The sequence below is a fragment of the Fusarium falciforme genome, chromosome 8, assembly GCF_026873545.1.
Source record: "Fusarium falciforme chromosome 8, complete sequence".
In the NCBI taxonomy this organism is placed as follows: Eukaryota; Fungi; Ascomycota; class Sordariomycetes; order Hypocreales; family Nectriaceae; genus Fusarium; species Fusarium falciforme.
In genome coordinates this window covers 2,591,753-2,612,476 of record NC_070551.1, presented here as the reverse complement: position 1 = coordinate 2,612,476, position 20,724 = coordinate 2,591,753, and the positions used below count along the sequence as shown (strand labels likewise).

Below are 20,724 nucleotides of genomic sequence, written 5' to 3'. Positions count from 1 at the left end.
AGTTCTAGAGAAACCAGACTTTCCCGACCTTTACATGCCGTTATCAGCGAAGAACCTGGAATCACCTGAGATGATGAGATCTCTGCTGCTGCTGGGTAGTAGGTCTGTGGTCGCCTATGTTGGTGATGGGGACTGCCTCAGGGTAGGTGCCAAGGTGAGCAGAACACCAACCTACACCAAGCAACAGAGCAAACAACCTGTCGATGTGATCACAAGTACTGTGCCTAACATTAAAATTTAGATGCAAAAATCCACTCAATTATTGTCTAAGTGATTAAATCCAGTAAATTTACATTGCAACATTTTCTGATAGTCACTGAATTGCATTGCTTCAACCTTGTTACACGAGCTTCACGAACCCAAACCTTAAGCAGCCATTAGCAAGTTCAAATTGACCAAATTGATGACGGCGATTAATCGTCGAGTTGGACCAGGACACACAAGATCTCAGAATCATCGATCAAGTCGAGAAATTCAACAAGAACATCGACGGCACCTTTTGGGCGCCCCCAGCCCCTGTGTCATCTCCATCATATTCATTGTGTTCAGTAGATACTCATCTCAACACCAACGCACAACGGCGAGGCCATCCATTCAGACAGGTCGTTTTTGTTCTGCCATGTTTGCAATTAATAAGTATCCAAGTTTAGAAAAATCCCACTACTCATCCCAGAAACACCACAAAACATATTCTATTCACCCATACTCTATGAATTGCATCACAACCTACTCTACTATAGTTATTCTATGACTAGACTCTGTGTTACCTTGACCCAACTGAATATATAAACCTATATGCTCAACTCTGCTTGGACCTTACTCTTTATTTCTAAACATCAAGTCTTCTGCAAACGCCATGTCGTATTATTTCCAGCCTCCTCTTGTTGGCCTCCCTGTATACTTCTACCCGGCCACCCCCCTTTACTATCAACTCGCGCCTGTCATTTTGCCTCTACCCCGTACAGCCATTATTCCTTGCATCAGAATCAAGGTAATCTTCCACAGAGCCGGAACTGTCCTTGGGTCGAACGATGCTGTTTACCATACTCCCCCATCTCGAGAGACACTGTTAGGAAACCTTTCCTGGTGGTCTAAGAACCATGGTCTAGGAGATAGAGTATACTCAGGGCAGGCAACGCTTTATCTAACAAGTAGTTTACTGTCTACTCTATCGATCCTGCCTGAGACTGGAGTTGTCAGGCCTTCAAATACTGTGAGGACAGTTTCGCTTGCAGAACAGCACTCGGTCTGGCAATTTGAGAACATGATGTCTGAGATAGGGACAAGGAACCTTGGGGCATTTGTTGTTGTGGATGTAGGAGCTTTTGATCAGATTCATGGGGCTACAAGCCAGAACAACATCGAACAGCAACAGAGATCTCCGACGACGAGCCCGCTAATTGACCAAGGTGCTCCATCGGATGATGAGCCCACGCATGATGAATCGCCAGATGATGCAGCCACAGGAGATGGTCAGCCACCGCAAGATCAAAACGATGGGCAGACACAACAGGGCAATGACGAGCTGGAGCCAATTCAAGGGGGAACTGCAAACGGTTGAATGAGAATCAATCCAGTTGACATATGTCGAGAACTTTTTCAGAAATAGTGAGCAAAATCGTTTGATGTGGATGAAGAATACCAAGTAAACGTTTGGAAAACTGTTAATACACTGAACCGCCCCTTGCCCTATCAAAGTAATATGCTACTGTCATTGCCTACCTTGAGTACCATCTAATCAAAGCTATACTCTGTTGAACCACAAACCAAGTTTAGAACAATAGTTAAACCAAACGAGGCGAGCTTCCAGACAAGATTGATCCTGAGCTGCCAGAGGTTCTCTGCCCCCCCCCTTTTCACAACCGCAACCCATCCCCATCAACACAACTTCACAACTCACAAACTCCCACCAGAGAAGAAACGAGAAACAATGGACGTCTGCATCACCGCCCAGGAGCCCTTCTCCTGTGAGCCCATCGGCTCAAAGCCCTTCGAACCAGTGCAGACCTCCCAAAAGGCTGCCAACGACGCTTCCGCCTCTGCCTCGGCCCCTCTCCTCCTGGGAGGAAAGTCCTCCTCCTCCGCCCCCAAGCCCAAGGAGCTCGAGTTCGAACTCATAACCTACGATCCATCCAACGATAGCTCCCTCACTCACCCCTGGGACGTCGCCCAAGAGCCCGTCCGCCTCCACGTCGGCTCGACAAAGAGCCAGCTCCTCAACCTGCTTCACACTCAACTCCCAGTTCCCTCCGCCTCGGCCAAGAATACGGGCACGTTTCGCCTCAGCCGCACTATCCGCCGCCAGAAGCTCGCTGCCGCCACTTTGTTTCTGACGTTTGGCGGCGTGGTCGTTCCCCTGGGTCCAAAGGAGGAGGACTGGCACTACCGCAACGCCATCATCAAGACGGACCTCCTCGAGCGCACCGAGGGGGAGTGGTACCTGATCAAGGAGATGATTGCTTCGTCGAGTGGCTCGCTCAAGTGCTACATCGTCATCTGCGGCGAGGTGCCCTCGAACAGGAAGTTGTCTGGCTGGTGGTTCAGCAGCCGCTCTTGAGCGCCCCCAACACACACCTTCAAGCCGATCAATGTAGAGATTCTCGCCTCAAGACAAAAGGTCAAGACTTCGGAAAAGGGGATAATGGCATCTGTTCGGACATGACTGACTATTTGACAATGGGGTTACTCCCATGTAAAGAATGGCATCTTGTGGTGGAACTCGTGGTTTGGCCGAGAATTAGGGAATACGTGGAAGGGAACTCAACTAGTACTAATTGACATATGTTGTCTGATGTCTTAAATGTGAATACTAGTCTGTTGTCCTTTGCGTCGGTGGTGAATGCATAGCTAATACTTGCCTACCACGCATCCATGGCGTTTCACTGCTCAAGTTGACAACCCTCATTGTTATACACATACATCGCAACCTGCAAGAGAACAAATAGCTTTGGGCGAGCAAAAAGATATTAAACTTTTGCTATGCAAATGCCTCTCTGTTAAATAGCATCAGCAACATGTAAGTGCTTCAACTACCCTCCAGATCGGATGCAACGACACAATAAGACCAAACGCCATAGTTAGCCTAGGTATAATCTGAACAAACCCTTGATATCCACGCGCCCCTAGACTGCTCATGAGCCAACCTCTTCCTCTCCATGGATCTCTCTCTTGTCTTTGATACTTGGTATAGCACACCCTTTCATAACAGCAGCATGCCCGATCCAATCCTCTGTCTCTGTAAACTCCCCCCCATCCCAATACACCGGATTGCTTGCTGGGTGTCTTTTTCAAAACAAGGAAAAGAAAAATACTGGTCAAACACAAAAGTAGTCAGGGCTTCCGACGCCAACCCGTGCCGTGAGCCTCTGTAGTCGTACACGAGTAACTGCAACTCCGTTACCCAAATTAAAGCCCGGGATCCCCCTTTCGCCTCTATCCATCCACCCTGCCCGCTCGAGAATCCGAATATGGTGGCATCGTCAATCGTCGTGATGCCCATCTCCAGCAAACACCTGCTCCCATAGTGTGCCTCGTGCAGGCTTCTCAAGAGCATCCACCATGTAATAACCACAAACACGGCCAGGGGTAGGGGATCGTGACAGCGGCGAGCAATTGCGCCGAACCATATGCTTTCCAATCTCCCACATCCACAGGATTTTCCAAGAGCCAAATCCAGAGCAAAACCAACCTCGCAAAGACGCCGCCATGCAACATGATGCATAATGAAAAAACAAGGAGCCGCAACACGCCTGCTCTGACGCCTGCAGCTTATAAACAAGTTCATCTCGTCCGGCATGTCTACGCCGGCGGGTTGCCCTTGAGGCGCTTCGTCATACGCGGTGTGGGAGGCTTCGCGTTGCGCGGCATTCCGTTCGTGGCCGGTGTGGGAGCCCCAGATCCATCCTCTTCCTTGACTGCCGAGGGTCTTCTTCGCTTATTCGATGCTGGCGATGTGTTTGCGCTAGGCCCGCTTGAACCAGTGCCCTGTTGGCTTTGCTGCATCTGCATTCCAGGAGCCTGCATGTGACCAGGTGCCGGGCTTCCAATGTGAGGCGATCCAGGGAGGTTCATGTGCGCCGTGGCTGGGCTGGCACCCATGGGAAATTGTCCGAAGCTAGGTGTACGGGCCCCCGGGGGCATCGGCTGTCCGTTCATGGTGGGAGGGACTCCGTTGATTTGTGTCGCGACGTACTGTTCGAGAGCCTGATAAGGTCCGAGGCCGGGATTCGAGTGGAAGAATCCGAATAATGGGTTCATCTGTCCCATCACTTCAACAATCTGGACGTAGTTTATTAGCCTCACTCTTTACTTACGCTGAGTGAGTCACCCCTACCTCAAGAAACTGGAAAACCGCTTGTGTTACACCCTTGCTGTTGACCGCAGCCTCGGGGAGATCCACGAGAACCTCGGGAGGCTGGGTCTGAGGGGACTTGAGTTGTCGGCCCTTGCCCTTCTTGGATAGTTCTGGCGACTTGCCGTCCTGTGAGTTAGTCTTGTGCCATTCCTTCATCCACATGTGGGCGGGCTTCGCGGCATCGATGACCTGCTTTCGCGAAATGTATTCCTCGTGGCTGGTGGTTAGGAATTCGAAGAGTTCGATCTTTTGCTCAGCGTCGAACTGCGCCCGAAGTGTTCCGCTCGCAACCAGCTGCCGACCTAGTCAGTCTTGGTTCTTACCAAACACATTAATTCAACTTACGTGGGATCCTGTCTCGAACCAGTACACCAGGCTAGCCTTGGAGTTTTCTATGCAGTGGCAGTCTCCAGGCAGAGGTCGATCTGTTACACCCTTGTCCATGATCAATTGCATGTTCTTGACGCCGCTGCCAAAGTGAGTATGAAAGTATCGCGCGATGGCGGGATAGGCAATCTCATATTGCTTGTCAGTTGTATCTTCGGCGTCCGTGATGTGCAGCGAGTGTCGGAAGACTCCGTTCTGAGAGAAGAATCGAGCGACGAATGCATTCCAGTAAGAGAGATCATCTCGACCCTTGGAGCCCTGTTGATGACTTATTAGCCTGAAAGAATCCACGATCGCGCGAAATAAGGACTTACCGGATATCCGCTCAAGTGCTCGCTGAACTGCATAAGCTTCAGCAAGCACTGACCCTTCATGTTATCTCTTCGCTGTTGCTGCTGCAGCATCGAATTCTGGATCGCCAGCTGCTGCGCCGCCGCATTCATTTGGTGCTGCTGTTGCTGTGTCGGAGCCTGCGGCTGAGGTTGCGGCTGAGCCTGTGGTTGAGGCTGGGGCTGCGCCTGGGATTGGGCGGGTGTCTGAGGAACCTGCGGCTGGCTATGACCGGGCGGCATCTGGTTTGGCTGGGCCGGAGTCGAGTTGGGTGTTTGGGCTGGAGTTTGGGGACCAGTGGGAGCTGGGGTGCCGGCCTGAGATGATTGTTGAGGGGTTTGCTGGGGCTGCTGACCAGGTTGTTGTGGTTGCGATTGAGGTTGTGGCTGAGGCTGCCCTTGAGGCTGCTGGCCCTGTTGGTTCGCCATCTGGTTCTGGAGGGAAGCAGCAGCGAGCTGATTCTGCTGCATATTCTGCATGCTCTGAGCATTCATCTGCATCGGCTGGCCTGGGTTAGGGCCACCCTGCATCTGTTGCTGAGCATGAGCCGCTTGCTGCTGCTGCTGATGTTGCTGTTGCTGCAGAGCAAGCTGTTGAGCCATGATAGCCTGAGCTTGAGGGTGTTGCTGTCCCTAGACGTGTTAGCCTACAATGAGCTGCGCGTTCGCGTATCACTCCCACTCACCGGACCCATCCTGGCAGCCCTCAGTTGGTGAAGTTGCTGGGGGTTGAGATTCATCTGTGCCATGTTCATGGGCATGCCTCCCTGCATGTTGGCCTGGAAAGCTTGCTGAGCCATGAGGTGTCGGGCCTGTTGCTGATGTTGGAGGAGTTGCTGCTGGCGCATCGCAGCGATCGCTTGCGGGTTACCGACTGTGGAAGAGGATGGTTAGCGGGTGCAAAAGCATAATGACAAAGATGCCGAGAGAACACGTACAGTGCTGTAATTGCTGCTGCTGGAACATTTGTTGTTGCGCGGGATTGAGGTGCTGCAAAGCATGAGCATTTGGGTTCGCACCCGGCGGCATACCGCCCATCAAGGCAGGGTTTACTTGTGCTCCGGGAGCAGAGACCATCGGTCCACCAAACTGATGAGGTATCCCGGCGTTGGGAGCGCCTTGCTGGCCTGGGTTGTGAGGCATGCCGGGGCCCATAGGGTGGCCGGCGACACCTGGATGCCCCATGCCGGCGGGATGCCCAGAGAAATTTGGGCCCATACTGGTTGCCATCATGACTGACTGGTCGGGTCGACTATCCACGGCGTGGATATCGACAGGCGCGTTGTAATACTATCGCATGCGCTGGCGTTGAGCAATGGCGATGACCGGGCTGTGGCCTCGGACGCGGATGCGAAAGCCGATGGTTGGGTATTGGGTGGCGGAGGTGATCTATCCTGTTTCGCGTGTCGCGACGGGACAGGGTCGGGGGCCCAATGCGATAGCGGTCGAATCCAAATGGGTGAGGTCGGCGACGGCAAAACAAAGAAAGAAGAAGCAGGAACTCTCTATCAAGACGTGGATCGGCAAGGCGAAGAGGATCGACGAGGCATCGGCGATGGTGGAAAAAAAATGAGGTTTGGGTTGAATTGGTGGTGTGGTTTCGCGATGCGAATAGACGAGAGAAGTGGCCGACGGGGGGAAGACCGGACGGCAGGCGAATGAGGTGACGATGGGGCGAGTGGCACGTCACGGGATTCCAGAGGTCGAGACCGGCGGGCGGATTAGAGGAGCAAGACGGACGTGGCCGCCGTGGTGGTGAAGAGCGATGCCGAAGAGCAACGCGGATTGATGAGAAAGAGGTTGATGATGGTCGGGAAGGGGTCCAGGGGAATGGATGCGAAAGACGCGGGAGTGCGATATGCCACAATCAGACAGCCAGACGAGACGGGAGGGCGATCCGCTTTCAGTGCTTGCTTGATGGGCTGGGCTGGGCTGGGGGGAACGGGGCACGGGGGGAAGAGGGAGAGACGGGAGTCGCAGGGACTTGGGCTGGAGAGTGGGCGAGTGGGCGGGCTCTGGGTTGAATTTCCCGCGCGGGCGCGCTTGTCCTTGCTCTTCTGGACTGGACTGGCACTGAGACGATGTGCGACGTGCGACGGCGGGCCCGGCACTGAGGTACGCTGGGCTGGGCTGGCTTGCCTCGACCCAACAGCGAGGGAACCAAGAGTGAGAGACGTCCGGGGGGAGTCTGACGTGACGGGGGGTCGGGGCTGACCTCTTGTCGAGTTGGCTGTCTTGGTTGGGGGAGGAGGAGGAGAAGGAAGAAGAAAAGAAGGAGGAGGAAGAGTGAGGAGCTGCGAGAGCGAGACAGGCAGGATGTGGAAGAGAAGGGCGCCGGTATCGTTGCGCGGTTGGTGCCTTTTTGGTCAAGAGTGGACGGACCAAGGATAGAGGTCGGAAGAGGGACGAGTCAAGGAGGACGTCGCCAGGCAAGGCAAGGCAAGGCACGGCCAAGATACTGTCTAGCTCCCGAAGGCTATCTCACCCGTTCCGCAGTAATAGTTGCTTGCTGCGATCGGATCGGCCTGTCACAGCAAAGAGACGCAGTTGATAACAACAACGGGCTGCTGCGCAGTGCAGTTCGACAGAGATCGACCGGTTCTTACAGACCGGGGGGTGGCAAAGTGATGGCCCTCTTTGTCTGTCACAATCGTCTGGATCGATGCGCGCGGGCTTTCGGGGGGGAGCCCTCACAGACCTTGAGGCGTGGGTGGGATGGAGTGGGTGAATGAATGAGTAGTTGAGCGAGTGAGTGGGCTCAAGTGGCAGCACGGCGAGTCCTGATACGTGAAGGCAGACAAAGAGGTGGGAATTTTTCGGCCAACACGGACCAGGGACCCGAGACTGAAGGTGGGCACATGCAGTTAAGCCGTAAGAAGCCCCCATGTCGCATCCGGCCATGGACACAAACAGTGCTTCAGTGTCTGTGAGGAGCTGTGTGAGAGGGTGATCCTGTAATTTCATTCCTATCAAGTCGGTGGCTGGGAAGTGCCCCTTTACCCATCAATGCGAGGCCATAACCCGCTACAGTCATATACGCTCCTAAGGCGAGATCCCTGACGACACGCGACGATTCCCAGAACCGGGGTCCGCGTTTCCCAATCCTTGGAATCGCATTCCACAAGCGCGTCTTTGAACCTGAGGTTATCCGGGCCAAATTTCCTTCACTGCAAGTTGCCGGACGGGAGAAGACAAAGGGGGAGAAGAGTCAATTAGCCGCGGAAAGTCAAAATCTAGGTCAAACTCTCCTGTCGGAGTCCTACCCGTGAAAGAATAATTGCCAAAAACTCTCCGGTCGTCACGTGGCCGCAATTAACTGCCTCTCCTTTGTTTGCCAGAAGACTTTAGGTAAGTGCCCCGTAGATAAGGTCGGCGACAAATTTGTTCCATGCATCTATCGCGGCTCCGGCATTAAAGACCTGCTTGGCTTCCGCCGCTAGAGCGTTTAGGGCTAGATCACCGGTCACGTGCGGATACACAGTGTCGAAAAACGAAAATTTTCGCCGCACTGTTAGGCAATATCTTCGTTCGTCGCGAACCTCCAATTCATCCTTTCCAACAACAATCCTTTCACACTCGACAAAGCCGCCTTCTCTCTGACCATCCGTGAGCACCACGCGCGAAACCGCACAGAAACGTTTTCCCTGGAGCAGCTGTTTTGATTTGGACAGCTTAGTTGACGAGCGATCTTCTGCGTGTTCTGGTTGCAATATCGGTTGTCAATCTGAGGGATGGCTTGATTTTTCCATGCAGCCTTGATGGTAAGACCACACTTCCCCCTTTCTCCTGCGTCGCCGCCCTCCCTGTACCCCCTCCATCTGAATGATGACACTTGTAAACAAGTCTTCTTTTCCCAACCGAATCGACCATGAAGAAATTCAGTTCTGTTCGGGCCCTAGGCCTGTTACTTGCCAGTATCTTTGTCTGACTACACACCACACTTTTCTCATGATGGCAGAAACGTGCTTTTGCAGCTTTGCTAACAAGACTGCGCAGATTTTTCACTTGCTACCAACATCAACTTTTCGCGACTAACCACCACAGCTCACTGAGCTTTTCTCTCAACGGTCAACGTAAGTTCTTTTCTTTTTTTTTTCTTTGCAGCAGCACAAACAACACGGCAATTTGCATGATGAAATTTCCATACACATTCGCAGTTTCCACTTGAGTCCCGATCGAGCCTTTTTTGGGACAAATGAAGGTTAATTCTTCCTTGGATGTCTGATCAAAGTCGATGTTTTTTGCTGTTGCTCTTGACGACCTTTGCCAGAGTCGAAGCTAACAAAACAAAAGAATAGGTCCACTTTGAGTTGCACTGTCTTGTAATATACAATGAAATTTTATATCAATCTTAAACTTGCCTCCACTCGTGAAAACTCTGAATGTGACTGGTTCTCCTCATCTTAAATCCTTGTCTCTCACTGGATGCTTGACGGTCCGCTTCATATCCCGGTGATGATCTCGATGTAGGTAGCCTAATGATTTCTAGATATGGATTGGTGTATGTGTATCATCTCGGTCTTGTTCATTTCAACATGTCGTATCCCAACGCCGTAGCAACTATATCCATATCCACCTTTGACGGGCACGCTTCAACTGCTCTTCAGAGGCTGTCGTCACTTTCTAAGCAACGCGCACCTCATCTCTCAAGTCCTCTCTCCTAACCCTGCCACCAACAATTCCTCTCCTGTTCCTTCCCGTCCGTCCCCTTCCAAGCCAGTTCAGCTTGAGCATCTTGCATAGCTCCACGACCTTTTCGTTCCCGTCATCGTCCGCATCCCCGGCCGACACCCCGGACAGCACGCTCATGCACTGCAGCATCCGGCCGACCATGTCGGTCACGTGCTTAGAGTCCTCAACATTCTGCTCCCGCTCGCGCAGGCTGCCCAGCGACGGAGGGGGAGGCATCCCGCCCGAGGGTGTAAATGGCCGGAGGACGCCATCGCTGGCGTGGCTGCCAAAGCTGACGTTGCTGATGGCGCGGCTGCGCCCCCCTGCCGAGCCTTCACCAAGGAGCGTCGTGCTGGTGGAATTGTACGAGGCGACTGAGGGGTCGAGGGACATGGCGGTGCCGGGGCGGGCCATGGAGTTGAGGGACTCGGAGGGAGACGTGGAGAGAGCGGCCTCGGGAGGGGGTGATGACAGGGCCATGTTGGCCAGTGACGAGGGGAGAAACTCTAGAGAGAGCCGCGAGAAGATGGTCTTGAGCGTCTCATAGCGTGGTAGAATGACGATATCTCTGTAAGCGATGAGGACCAGCCTCCTCACGTCGAGAACCGCCGAGGCCGGAGCCACGCGGGCAGGCTTGTCCGACGAGGACGATGACGCCAGGGCACCGCCCCAGAAGTCTCGGGCCTGCTCTCCGGTCATGAGCGTACCGCACCCTGAGACTTCAAGGTCCAGTGGGAGGAATACGGCCTGCATGTACGGCAGGATAGACGTAAAGGTAAACATCCAGAGCTCCACCAGTGTCGGGATGAAACGATCCTCGGGCGTATTCCGTAGTGTCCGGTCAAGGGACGAAAACCCCGTGGCTAGCAGATCACGCAGGTCCTCCAGCATGGTATTGGGTGAGCGTCTATGCATACACCACTGGATATGCACCTGCACCACCCTGTTGAAGTCCTCCACGGGAAGACGTAGGTCCTCACCCTCAAAGATGACCAGCAGCTTGGCCTTGAGGTACGGCCACGCGTCGTCGGCGGACATGTGGTGGTGAAGCCCGAGCTTGCCGGGATCCACGGGGTCGTAGATGCTCGACTGCGACGGCAGACTGCTCGGCCCGGGCCATTCGCTCTGCAGGTTGAAGCTCGACTCGCTCTCCAGGCGGCTCTCGGATCGCTCGGCGAGCTTCTTGTCCTTTTTGGTCTTGACGAACCCGGACGAGTTGGGTCCGGGGCTCGGGGGGATGTTGAAGTTGTACAGGGGGTTGGGCGCATTTGGATCCGTGGGCAGAGAGTTGCTGGCTGCCGAGGAGAGCGGTAGATGATACTCATCCTTGAGCTTGTGTTTCTGCCGGGAGAGGAAGTGGTGCTTCTTCTCCTTTTCCTTTCCCTTCTCTTCGGTGGGAGTCTCAATTGGCCGAATAGTAGCTGAGGAAGAGTTGTTGAGGTTGTAGATAGACTGATTGCTTGGGTCGACCAGACTGCTCGTGCTAAAGTTCCCACGCTGTAGAGCAGACAGAGCAGAGCCAATCTTTCCAGGACTGGGCAGTGGCTTGTCCTTCGTCTCGCCCTTGGTGCTAATCTTTCCAGGGCGCGAAAACAGCTTGACCTTTGACTTCTCCGTCTTGAGCGGCTTCTCGGACGCAGGCGGTGGAGGTGGAGGCTGCGAGTACGGCTGAGGCGACACCGAGTGCGGCCCTCGCGGGGAGCTGTGCCCCGATCGCGGGAACACGACGTTGGCCGCGGCCGTAGCAGCGGCATACGAGTGAGCGCCTCCGACGTGACCCCCGTGGTTCCCAAAGCCGCTGTCTCGTGGCGCGCTGGCCTCAGTCAGGCTCAGCATCGGCGGGCTCGTCGGGCCTTTGCCCCCGCTGCCCCTTCGGACACCGTCATTCGGGTCGCCGGGGAATGGGACCGTCTGCGAGCGCTGCCGCGAGTGGTTCTGATGCGACATGACTGCGGCCTGCGCCGCTATCTGGCTCGCCGACATGCCAGCGTTGGACGCAGAGGCAGCCGCAGCTGCAGCGGCCGCCGCGGAGGCCGAGATAGAGGACGGGCCACCGTGGTGTGTCATGCCGATATGCGACGACAGATTCGACGTGCTCATGGACGGTAGCGTTGGCTCAAAGGAGCCCTGGGTAGCCGAGTGCTTTCGCGAGTGTCCCTTGACCAGCGTCGCCGGAGACCCCTGGGTAACGGCCCGCGTCCCCGCCGGTCGGGAAAAGTTGTGATGTCCGAGGCTCGCGCTGCTCGAGCTCGCAGCGAACTGCTGGTATATGGGGGTCGCTGGGGAGGCGGGCTGTCCCTGAGGCTGCCTGGACTTGGGTATCGTGATGGAAGGGCGAGGGGTGGTGGCCTCCTCGTCGTCCGAGGCGTCGACGCGGCGCAGGCCAGCAGCGGGTCGTGAGGATGTCGAGGGCTGCGCGGAAGAGTTGGATAGGGGGGAGAAGCTTCCTGGCCCGCGGGGCTGAGAGCGTGAGGGTTGCATTGTTGTTTATGCGACGACGGGGTCCGTTGTTACATCTTCATCATGGACAGACAGGGCTGTAGGTGGATTCGGCCGTTTCGAAGGGGGGCCTGCGAGAGTTATGGGCTTTGTAAATGGTCTGTGAGGCTGTAGATGTTTGTGCGACACTGATGGTCGATGTTTATCGATTGCAAGGGAGAAAAGGGACAGAGCTGAGGTTGGAGTGTCGTTAACGGTGAGAGCTGAGCCCCATGTTTGGTCCGTATCTTACCTTATCCTGGGGTGCATGGATGTCAAAATGTGGCGTTCCTCGATAAACCCCGCGCCAACAGCTCCAAAATCTCCAACACCACTTCAACATCCATCACTAGAAATTGACCACTCCAGTTTGGATTACGCCTTATCAATTAAGCAGCCAACATGTCGCAGCCAGCTCTCACCGCAGACTACTCCTCCCCTCTTAGCGAGCCCTTCACCGTCTCCCACACCCTCCCCGCCATCCCCTCCTCCCCCTCCACAGCCGACAAGACGTCCTACCTCGAAGCCCTCCGCGCCTCGATCGCAGACACTCAGGCTACGATAAACAAGGAGCTCACAGCTCGAATGGAGCAAGACAAGGCACGAGACGCCGCCGCCGAGGCGAAAGAGGAGGAGAATTACGGCGAGGAGGTACAAGAGGAGGAGGACTGAGACTTAAAGACCAAGACACGCACGCCAATGTCAACGACAACATGTGTTTATTTACGAGGGGTATTGCAAAGAAATATCATACTGGCTGCCACCGATCCAACCCATGCAAATGCTCATCAACACCACTCGACCGTGGAGTTGAGCTGCACATCCCCTAAACGACCCAAACCGAAAACAAAGAAAAAACTCCCAGACACAAAAACGACCTTCTAGAATCCCCTTCCCCAGCTTGGCGCCCGCGATCTATCAACCTTGTTCCCCGTTGCCTGGTTCAGGCATCCATAGTGTACCACGGTGTTGTCCGGCAATACCGCCACCACGCTTCCGCCGATGCGCATGCCGCCCCCGAGCTTCTTGTGGCAGACGAAGCAGTGCCGCTCATCTGTTATTGATACGTGCCTGTTGCGTCCGCCCTGGCCGCCCTGAACGTCGTCACCCAGGTGCAGTCGCGCTGCGATGGAGATGCCCTCAGCTTGGCGAAGTCCCGCCACGATCCTTGCTTCGTTCACGAGGCTGTTGGCTGAACGGATGCGGCCTCGGAAGTAGGATTCGAGTGACCGCACAGGGAGGTCATCAGGGATGAGTCCTAGTGTCGACTTTGCTGGGAGACGAGATCCATGCTTGGAAAGGAGGTCCAGTGCTGGCTCAAGGTTGGGCTTGTTTGGTGGTGATGGCTGCAGGTAGAGCGACAACAACGTGTGGTAAATGGACGGTGTTGTGTTTTCTGGATCCTCTCCTGCATCATCCCTTGCATTCGGCTGGGATGATGGAGTAGTATCCTGAGTCAAGTTGACTCGATTACAGTAGCTATAAAGGTTAGCTGGTGAAAGAATACGAGGCACCTTGTAAGACATACTCTTCGGCTTTCTGGTAATCCTTCATCTTGAACACATAAATCTCGAGCGCCTGCTTGTGCTGGCCCATGTTGCTCAGCACTACAGCCTGCGCCTCATAGAATGCCGGATCTGCCATTGTTAGTACAACCCAGGTAGTGATAGGGGTATATCTCACCATCTCTTGGAATCAGCCCAAAAGCTTTGCTTAGGCTGTAAACCTGCTTCGATTCCCTCAAAAAGGTAATGAACCGGTCGAGCAAAGCATCCCATTCGTCACCCCTCTGCATCTGCTTCAAGTTCTTGACATAAAGCTCTACCAGGCGGTTGTGAAGGTCTGGCGTCATATCCTCCAACTCATTGATGATGTGCTCCAGATATCGACCCTCCAGCTGCATGTCCACGTCATGTAGGAACGCCACGACCTTCTCCCGTGGTAGTGTCTCTGCATTCTCTGTGTCGCCGATGAAGATCTCTAGCGCCTCATCGGGACTGGCCTTGAGCGTCCACTCGGCATGTTCCAAAATCAGGTCGATTTCAGACGGGGGTAGGCTCTTGAGATACTGAATGGTACGCTCTGGTCCATGAAGAGTTGGTGCGGCCTCATCTGGCTCTTCAGCAGAGCCGAATCTGCGCAGCAACTCCAATGCCTCCTTATGTAGCTTTTTGCCGTAGAAGAAATCCACCAGCTCTGTATAGCGGTTGTGTTCCAAAAGTTTCTCGTTGACCACGGTGGGATCGCAGAAGTTGGGAATTCGGAACAATGAGCCTGCCAGAGTTGGTCGAGAGAACATATAGGCACGGAATAGAGTCGTGTCAACCAGTCGAAAGGTATTCCGTAACTCCTCTTCCATCTTCTTTTCGGACTCATCGAGTCCCATCCTCAGGAACTTCTCTGCCACATCTTCTGACGAGCCATTTCGTTCGCTTTGGGGCTTCAGGTTTCCAGTAACGGGGTCAATGACTCTCTGAAGTCGAGCACGAGTCCCTGCAAGGTAGCTGTTCAGTTCCAGGACAGCATTCATCAAATCCTTGTCCTTCAGCGGCTTATCCTCATTTGACTCCGTCTCTTTGACGCTCGCGGTGTCATCGGCATCAGGCGTTTCCTTCTTTGAGATAATGGACGCCGTGTCGGATTGAGGTTTCCTGTAGCTGCCGGTAAGATAACGAGCGAAGCCACCTTTGGCTACAGGGGACGGTGATTCATGAGGCGGCTCAGCAGACTCCGGAGTGCTTGGCCGTGTCCCATTGGTCTTCTTCGGAGATCCAGGGGCTTCTTCCTCCCTCTCTTCCTCCTCACGGCCTGCCCATGCCGATAACTCTCCTGCAATTTGAGGAGGGTACATCTTGAGCACTCGCTCAGGAGGCGCGTGCACAGTGTCCTCATTGAAGAGATCCATAGACTGTCGATATCTCTTCTTCTTGAACAGCATCTCAGCCTTGAGCATCTTGACTTCCCGAAGCGTCTGGGTCTTGTCCTTCAACAGAGCATCCTCAAGCATCTCGAGAATGCTAATAGCCTCATCAAACTTGCCACCATCCACCAGCTCCTGGATTTGGGAATCATAGTCTGTCGCGTCCATCTTCCACACGCACCGCTCGCTCGAGATGTGAAAGCCCTTGCCGGCATGGGCCAAGCTCACTGTAGGCGGAGGGAAGTGAAGCTGTGCCGCTCCTGGAAGAGCCAAATTTTGCAGAAGTGAAAGAGTAGACGGATTCCGGACTTCGAGTGAGCCCTTTGACGGAGCTTGTAATGCGAGGATATAGGGGTACGAGTACCCTATCGACTCAGGAGCTGACTGCCAAGGAATCTGCCTTCTCTCCAAAGGCTTCCCGTCATCATCAATGAACAATGTGTTGATGTCCTTGGCCAGCAGTATCTCCCCTTCCGCCAGCTTGGCCGCCAATGGCTTGGGCATGTATCCTCCCAAGCCCATATATCCCATTCCAGCACTACTCATGGCACCGAAGCGGCTCGTCTGTCCGGCTGCAGGGCCTGCCCCGGGGCTCACAATCTCCTCCACTTCGCGAGTCACGACGTTGACCATGACATATCCACCGTTCATGCCGCACACCAGTTTCGTTGCGCTCGCCCATGTCACGGACCGGATCGATTCAGCCAAGATGACCTCCCCAACATCATCCGACAGCTCGCTCTCGTGCCAGCTCCATAGCAATAGCTTTCTCTTGACCGCAACCGCCAATCTGCTGATAATCTCGGGAATGCCCGTGTCCGGATCCTTGACGATATTCGATGTTACCGCAAAACACGACGCGTTCTTGGTCCGGCTCAGCGTCTCGACAAGCTCGTAAGTCTGCAGATCGTACAACGAAACGTGATAGTTTGAGAGCGACACGATCGTGTTTGCCTCCTTGATTATGGCTAGCTGCTCAATGGAGCGCGTCGAGAAGCGTTCTACCTCACGCAGTAGATCGGTGGGCTTTACGGGCACCGCGGGCACCTTCAGAGGGGCAACGTCACCGTTCGTGGGAGAAGCCGGGGCAGCATTTTTATCGGCAGAACCGTTGGTAGGTTGGTCGGGGAGCTCGTTGAGGCGGTAGACACGGAGGGCGCCGCTGTTAAGGCCGACGAGAACACGGTCACCTAGGATCAGGTCAATCACAGCTCATGCAGCGACAGCCATTGTCTGCCAAGAGACAATACTGGGAGCCCGGAACAGTCTCATACCGTACGCGAGGATCGTCTCGATCTTGGACCTGTCCCGCTGGCGCAGCTCGATGATGGGACGGGCTGTGAAGGCGAAGAGCATGGCGCCGGCCAGCTCGAAGCTGTGATGGCTATCCGGAGAGGAGGCGCATCAGATGAAGGACAAATAGCAAAGACGCAGAGTTCCCTAGAGCCGAACAAGGACACAGAGATGCTTGGTATCAGTTGTGTTGCCGCCTGGACAATCGCGAATTTGTTGGGTGCCGGAATCTGGGGCAGGGTCATGCCGCCCTCGGCGGGAACATCGACGTCAACGGATGGCCAGAGCTTCTTGCATTACACAGTAGCACAGTGTAAGTTCGCACTCATACCAGGCAGCTTTATCTGTAAAATGACTTGAATTCCAACAAATAAATTCCTGCTCATCTACATTTCAAAATGTAACTCGTCTATCGCGCACTTTGTCTATACTTGCTTGATAATATTGTAATTCTTCCAGGTGCCAGTAGAAACCACCATGGCCAGAGCCATAAAAAACACCATCAACTCGAACCGGAACTTCATGTTCATTCTCTCGTCCACAATCAAGTCCAAATGTCTCTCTCTCCTTAATCAAGTCCAGCAACTTGCATAATTCCGTATCCCAGGGTCACGACTACAATGAGAGTCATGATACTGCTTGGCACACCACGGCTGATGAAATGCTTGACCTGCAGATACCGCTGGCCAAAGGGATCTTCCTTCATGATGGCAGCTATCATATGTTAGATCGAGTTCAACTTTCAAAACACACAAAGAAGACTTACTCATGTTGGGGAAACCACTCGTGGGCAAGCCCATGGCAGCACTGCACATGAGAACGCCTCCCATGACAAGCAGGTTGGGGTGTGGCTGGTCCATGGCAACACCCACGTCAAACACAAGCGGCAGGAAAATCAAGGCAGCCACTGTGTGACTGATGAAAGTGGCGATGACCAGGATCAGTCCCGAGAAGACAACCAGCACGCCGTACAGGCTCATGCCTTCCACCTTCTGGGAAACTAGCTCGGCGAGTGTATGCAGGAGACCAGACGACCGGACAGCCTTGCCCAGAGACAGACCTCCAGCAGCGAGGATGATAATAGTCCAAGGGAAGTTGTTAAAGTCCTCCTTTGTCAGGATACCGATTCCGAAGAAGAGCACAATGGGGATAATGGCAATGACTCCCATATCTCCAAACTCGGCTTCAAGCTGGTGGCTGGCGCACCACAAAGCAATAGTACAAACGGTGACAATGGTCACAAACCACTGGAGACCCGTAAACTTCTCCTTGACCGGTCGAATCGGGGCAATCGTCGTACCCTTACCGGGCTGGAACGATACAAGCAGAAGAAGCCAGATCAGGACGATCGAAACAGCGCCAACGGGGATGACGATGAAGAACCATTGGAGCCAGGTAGGAGCAGGCTGCATGATACCCATAGCAACCACGTTCTGAGGCGACGCAATGGGAGAAAGCATGCCACCAATGTTGGAGGCGAGCGCAATACCAATGATAACCGCCTTGGACATGTTGGAGTCAGAGGGCAAGGTTCGAAGCATAGGCTAGTCTACTGTCAGTCTTGTTGCTCATGGGGTGCTCTGAGTTAACCCACCTCAATGATTGAATAGCAAAGGACTGGCGCAGCCACATTGCTGATCAGCATAGATGCAAAAGCAGCCACAAACATGTTGGCGATCAGGACCGTCCTAGGCTGAGTGCCAGCCTTGCTAAGAACCAACGTAGCCAATCGCTTGTCGATGGTGCACTTTGACAGAGCCGCAGCCAGAGTGAAGCCACCAAGGAGAAGCATAATAACGGGCGTCCACATGGCAGCAAAGATGGCTGATGTGGCTTGCTTGGAATCAAGACGCCTCTGAGGCTTGCCGGGCGTCTCATCGCGGACAACACGTAGGACGACAGAAAGGAAGGGAATCAGTAATGAAGTAACAAAGAGAGGAATGGTCTATAAAGCTGTTAGCATACTGCCACTTGCGGCGAGACCGGTCATGCAAGCTTACCTCGGTGGCCCATAGCAAACTGACAAACACCAACATGGCAAGGCAGTTTTGCTGCTCAGCCTTCTCCATGATGGGGAGCAAAAGAAGAAGGAAGAAGATGGTCACACAGATGATGAGAGTCCACAAGGACGAGCTGGCCAGCCACGGCGGCACCGTGATCCTGCCAAAAGGCGTGGAGATCTGAGACTTGATGGGGGCCTTCGCTTCATCACCTTGCAATCTCCTAGTGATGTTGCCTCTCTCCTGGCCGAGAAGGGCCTGGCCCAGTCCTGCAGCTTCAGCTCTACGCTCGATGCCGATGAGATCTCTCCACACAGTGTTGCGCTCCCAGACAACGTGCTCTCTAAGGTGGGAGCGGAGGTCCTTACGGGCCAGCTGCTCATCTCCACCAGTGACGACCTCAGCGTACGCCTTCTCCATCTTAGCAATGTTATCCTCAATGACACGCTTAGTCTCATCCTTGAAGGGGTAGGCAGAGTCGACATAGGCCTGGAGGTACGACGTCTTGAGCTCCTTGTCGAGGATCTTGTCAAACTTCTTGAGGACCTTGCTGAAACCGGTGCGGTTGAGCTGGATATACGACTTGAGTTCACAGAGCGACACGTAGAGGCTGATGATGCGCTTCTTGAGCATGATGCCAGACGAGAACAGCCCGGAAGCGAACATGAGCGACTGATCACCGTAGTCGTCGACCGTGGTGCTGTGCCTCCGCGCTCCAGCACGACCAAAGTCGCTTGAAGCATTGAGGTCATTGGAAGGTGGCTTTATGTTAGGAAGCGTCCTCCTGCGGGCTCCGCTACTTCTTCGCCTCGTCAAACCGGTCGTCTCGTCTTCGTCGCTACCGCTGTCCTCGTTGTCGGAGCTGCGGCTCTGGGGACTCCTGGATCGAAAGCCGTTTCGACCATCGCGGCGGCTCGACGAGGAGAGGCGTCGCATGTAGCGATTGTCGGCAATGGCGGATTCGGCTTCGTCACCTACATCGCGTAGGAGCTGGGCGGCCTCCTCAAGAAGCTCGCCTTCCTTGGAGACGTAGAAGGAGCAGATCTTTTCGAGCTCGACGTCGAGGGCCCTGGTGAAAACCTCCTCTGGGCTCTCGTGGTTTATGAGAGGTCTCGACTCGGCATCACCAGCGCGGGCTTGGTGGACGGACTTTTCGAGCTGGTAGATTCTGCGGGTGGCAATCGTGTTAGTCTGGAGATGACATGACGGCAAGCAACAAAGGGAGGGCTGACGTACAGCTTCTTGAGATTGCTGTAAGCAATGTAGTGGCTGCTCCAGTCGGGAACAGCATTGAACTGGATGCTGTGAGAGAACTTCATCTCGTCCTGCTCTTCAAGCCAGCGGCGCTTGTCGTCTCGTTTGGCCCGTCTCCGGGATTCGCGATCAGCGGCGTCGTGTCGAGCCTGGATGGGCGGGTAGTCGACGAGCTCAAACTGCTCTCCGTCGTAGTCGCGTGGCAGCACGGGGGCTGTCTCGTCGTCGTGGTCTAGCAGGGAGACGGCTCTCCCTCCTCGTGTCGGTCGGTTGTCGTTGTCGTTGAAGCCGGGTCGCGGGCTCTGAAGGGCAGAAGGGACAGCGCCGGGTACGGAGGAGGGATTGTCGGGGGAGGATGGGGTCGGAATGGTTGCGACTCCAGAGGCAGAACAAGGGAGAAGAGAAGAGGAAGAAGGATTCAAGGCTAGGGCTTTTTCAATGGATCAAGAACAAGAGGCGAAGGTTGTGTGCCTGTGACGAGCGGCATGTGGTCCAGTTCGGTGCAATTGTGCGTCCAGTCCAGCCCAGTGTCCTGTCTGTCCAACAAGCAGGCGCGGCGCCAAAACCCAAACCCGCCAAATCTAGGATGATATCCACCTTCTACCGTTGGAGATGGAGATGGGGGCAACCTTGACTTGAGGTGGGCGATGGTAGCCTGTACTGTCCCCAGAAAAAAAGTGTGTACAGCACTAACACCCACCCTTGGGTCCGTAGCGTCGCAACCCGTTGGCGGATGTTAGATCGTGACCTGATCCTTCTGCTGCACCGTGATGATCTTGCGACAACGGGGTCAAGTCAAGTTTCGCAGGCAAAAAGAAGTGAGGCTTGGCTGCAGCCCGGGCAAAGCAGTGACGACACGTCTCGTGAAGGATTGAAAGAGGAGCCAGAGCAGAACAAACTGGCAGAGTGACAGATAGACAGCAAGGGGGTACGCAGTACTTGCTGGAAAGGTACTTGCGCTTGGCTCGTAATAGGCTGGGCCTGATTCGCACCCATGTACACTGACGTCGATGCTTGTTCTGGACACCGAGTCTTGCA

At 54.4% G+C, this 20,724-nt stretch overlaps 5 protein-coding genes and 1 pseudogene across 6 annotated transcripts, besides 1 other annotated feature; 2 read left to right on the top strand and 4 right to left on the bottom strand.

Annotated features, from left to right (window-relative positions):
* Positions 1 to 1,930: 1,930 nt before the first annotated feature.
* On the top strand, positions 1,931 to 2,557 carry NCS54_01060500 (Hypothetical protein; the record flags this gene model as incomplete). Its single annotated transcript, XM_053155908.1, has 1 exon — positions 1,931 to 2,557. The coding sequence occupies one exon, from the start codon at positions 1,931 to 1,933 to the stop codon at positions 2,555 to 2,557; it is 627 nt and encodes a 208-aa protein (XP_053011883.1).
* Positions 2,558 to 3,798: 1,241 nt separating this feature from the next.
* Positions 3,799 to 6,300, bottom strand: NCS54_01060400 (Hypothetical protein; the record flags this gene model as incomplete). Its single annotated transcript, XM_053155907.1, has 6 exons — positions 3,799 to 4,278; positions 4,334 to 4,648; positions 4,700 to 4,999; positions 5,056 to 5,703; positions 5,757 to 5,944; positions 6,009 to 6,300. The coding sequence occupies 6 exons, from the start codon at positions 6,298 to 6,300 to the stop codon at positions 3,799 to 3,801; spliced, it is 2,223 nt and encodes a 740-aa protein (XP_053011882.1).
* Positions 6,301 to 9,693: 3,393 nt separating this feature from the next.
* Positions 9,694 to 12,222, bottom strand: NCS54_01060300 (Hypothetical protein; the record flags this gene model as incomplete). The annotated part of the gene is made up of 1 exon (XM_053155906.1): positions 9,694 to 12,222. One exon carries the CDS (start codon positions 12,220 to 12,222, stop codon positions 9,694 to 9,696), a length of 2,529 nt encoding a protein of 842 aa, XP_053011881.1.
* A 42-nt stretch (positions 12,223 to 12,264) lies between these two features.
* NCS54_01060200 (EKC/KEOPS complex subunit GON7) lies at positions 12,265 to 12,891 on the top strand (the record flags this gene model as incomplete). The annotated part of the gene is made up of 2 exons (XM_053155905.1): positions 12,265 to 12,280; positions 12,617 to 12,891. 2 exons carry the CDS (start codon positions 12,265 to 12,267, stop codon positions 12,889 to 12,891), a joined length of 291 nt encoding a protein of 96 aa, XP_053011880.1.
* Positions 12,892 to 13,100: 209 nt separating this feature from the next.
* Positions 13,101 to 16,513, bottom strand: NCS54_01060100 (annotated as a pseudogene). Its single transcript has 4 exons — positions 16,414 to 16,513; positions 13,903 to 16,329; positions 13,748 to 13,856; positions 13,101 to 13,698 (listed from the first exon to the last, which is right to left on the bottom strand).
* Positions 13,101 to 16,513: a sequence feature.
* Positions 16,514 to 17,000: 487 nt separating this feature from the next.
* NCS54_01060000 (Hypothetical protein) lies at positions 17,001 to 20,108 on the bottom strand (the record flags this gene model as incomplete). Its single annotated transcript, XM_053155904.1, has 5 exons — positions 17,001 to 17,146; positions 17,199 to 17,976; positions 18,027 to 18,377; positions 18,433 to 19,600; positions 19,669 to 20,108. The coding sequence occupies 5 exons, from the start codon at positions 20,106 to 20,108 to the stop codon at positions 17,001 to 17,003; spliced, it is 2,883 nt and encodes a 960-aa protein (XP_053011879.1).
* Positions 20,109 to 20,724: the final 616 nt, after the last annotated feature.